This window comes from Nanorana parkeri, unplaced genomic scaffold (assembly GCF_000935625.1).
Source record: "Nanorana parkeri isolate BGI_ZX_2015 unplaced genomic scaffold, ASM93562v1 scaffold2513, whole genome shotgun sequence".
NCBI classification, from domain to species: domain Eukaryota; kingdom Metazoa; phylum Chordata; class Amphibia; order Anura; family Dicroglossidae; genus Nanorana; species Nanorana parkeri.
This window is the reverse complement of record NW_017308781.1, coordinates 8,944-11,733: the sequence shown is the minus strand read 5'-3', so window position 1 is coordinate 11,733 and position 2,790 is coordinate 8,944. Positions and strand designations below refer to the sequence as shown.

Here is a 2,790-nt window from a genome sequence, read left to right as displayed (position 1 = left end):
GAGTATAAGTGGACCATGGGGGGGGAGGGGTGGTGCGATGGGGTCTCTTTAGATGAGAGGAGAAACTGGAGTCAGGACCACGTATAGCATTCGGCTACAGTCAGTGTCTGAGTGTCAAGGGGTGATATACCGAGGAATAGGACCCAGTGCAGACAGAACCGTGCCCCGTGCTACAAAACCAGCCGGTGCTGGTTTTGCTACAAAAGATACTACAGGGAGCCGCAATACAGACTTGCAACCACTAGAGGGCGATGGTGTAGCACAGAATACTACAGGGGGCTGCAATACTGACTTAAAACCACCAGAGGGCGCTGGTGTAGCAGTGAGAATACTACAGGGGGCTGCAATACAGACAAAATCACTAGAGGGCGCTGGTGTAGCAGTGAGAATACTACAGGGGGCTGCAATACAGACTTAAAACCACTAGAGGGCGCTGGTGTAGCAGTGAGAATACTACAGGGGGCTGCAATAGACTTAAAACCACTAGAGGGCGCTGGTGTAGCAGTGAGAATACTACAGGCGGCTGCAATAGACTTAAAACCACTAGAGGGCGCTGGTGTAGCAGTGAAAATACTACAGGCGGCTGCAATAGACTTAAAACCACTAGAGGGCGCTGGTGTAGCACTGAGAATAGCATAGTGGGCTGCAATATAGACTTAAAACCAACAGATGGCGCTGGTGCAGCACTGAGAATAATGCAATACAGACCTGCAACCAATAGATGGCGCTGGTGTAGCACTGAGAATAATGCAATACAGACCTGCAACCAATAGATGGCGCTGGTGTAGCACTGAGAATAATGCAATACAGACCTGCAACCAATAGATGGCGCTGGTGTAGCACTGAGAATAATGCAATACAGACCTGCAACCAATAGATGGCGCTGGTGTAGCACTGAGAATAATGCAGGGAGCTGCAATACAGACTTGCAACCAAAAGATGGCGCTGGTGTAGCACTGAGGATACTGATTGTGGCTGCACTACAGACTTACAACCACTAGATGGCGCTCAGGTAACACTGAAATCTCCGCAGGAAGACGCTGACTTGTTCAGATACAACCACTAGATGGCGCTGGTATATCACCGACTATTCTGGCTGCAACCAACAGAGGGAGCTCATGAGTCATCACCACCACCACCTACAGCCAACAGGTGGCGCTGTGTACACCTCAGTCATTGAAATAATTGGAATGTATATAGAAGCCGCTACAGGCTCTGCTGTACCCATGAGGGGGGACTACAAGTCCCAGCAAACCCCTGTGAACTGCAGGTAACATCCACAGGTATATGTCAGAGGACCAAAAGGCCCTTTTCCCAGCTTCCTGCCACTCATATTAAAAGGGAAGGTTGGCAGCCTGGAGGCTCCGTACACACTCCAGGCAGACATGATACTGACTCCATGCAGACATTATACACATCATAACTCTCATTTATAAGCTTCTTTACACTGCAGGTCCCTTCCAGTGCAGTCTCACTCCTTCTGCTGCATCCCCCATCAATCTGCTGAGGAGGGCGACACCTTCCAAGGCATACCTGCAGCTACAGATTAGGCGTGGACCTTCTGACTGTCTTAGGAGGGAACTCGGGACTGAGCGGTTGTGCACGGCAACCAATCAGCTTCTCTCCTAACTAACCAAACTGTTCCTGAGGCGTTGATTGGTTGCCATGGGCGACTGCTCCAGATCCTGATACCCCCCCACTTAACATTCTTCACTGACTGAACCCTAAAACTGACCCCTCCCCCCAAACCACATGGAGAGAAATCAAAGGGAAGGGAATCGGGTCTTGTGCATAGAGAATGAGGGTGACACCGCGGGGACAGGAAGTGTGGTGTCCCGCTCCTCCCCCCGGAATCTTCCTCCAGCCAATAAAGCGAGGCCTTTAAAACGAGGGATTGCCGCTCATGAAGGAGGACTTGGCGGCCCTGTTGACGCAGTCCGCCAGGAAGGCGACGCACGTGTGGGAATACTTCTCCGGGTAGCGGCGGTAATGGCTGACGTGTTCGGACTTCTGGAAGTCCAGGCTCTCGGTGGGGAGGTGACGCTGGCGGCGCGCGGTCACCATGCCCTCCACGTCCTTGTGGGAGACGATGCGGTCGGCGCGGGAGTAGAGGTAAAGCTGCGGCCACAGGGACGGGTCCCGCTTCATGGCGTCGTAGTGATTCTCGTGCAGGAAGCGGGTCAGCGGGTAAAGGACGATCCGGAGGAGGAAGACCATGATGGCGAAGGCCGCCAGGAGCGGGAACCTCAGGGGCCAGGCGGTGCCGGGTCTCAGGATGGCGTTCAGCGCCTGCACCGAGCCGTAGACGTTGCGGTTTCCTGGCGCGCTGTCGAAGGTGGTGCCCACCACATGCAGCTGCCTCATCTTGGGGTCGGAGTGCAGCAGCTCGGTCATGTAGCGGTACAGCATGAAGCCGCCGTTGCTGAAGACGTGAAACATGACGGGGTTCACCTCGATCTCATAGTCATAGAGGATACCGAGGAGCTTCTTCGCCTCCTCCCGCAGGTAACGCAGGCCGAACGACTCCGCGAAGAACACCGTCCTCCATGCAGCCGTGTGACTGAGGACGATGCAGCCCTAAAAAGAGAGAGACGGGGTCAGAACAGCGCCATCCACAGGCTGACAATGTACACACACTCCAAGCAGCGCCACCTGCAGGCTGACAATGTATACACACTCCAAGCAGCGCCACCTGCAGGCTGACAATGTATACACACTCCAAGCAGCGCCACCTGCAGGCTGACAATGTACACACACTCCAAGCAGCGCCACCTGCAGGCTGACAATGTA

The 2,790-nt window shown here is 54.1% G+C and overlaps 1 protein-coding gene across 1 annotated transcript in view; it reads right to left on the bottom strand.

Moving 5' to 3' along the window:
* Positions 1 to 1,881: 1,881 nt before the first annotated feature.
* Positions 1,882 to 2,790, bottom strand: part of TMEM53 (transmembrane protein 53) — a 4,317-nt gene continuing 3,408 nt past the window's right edge. The window contains exon 3 of the mRNA XM_018573742.1: positions 1,882 to 2,577. Coding sequence (XP_018429244.1) covers positions 1,882 to 2,577 — 696 coding nt within the window. The remainder of the gene's footprint in view (positions 2,578 to 2,790) is intronic.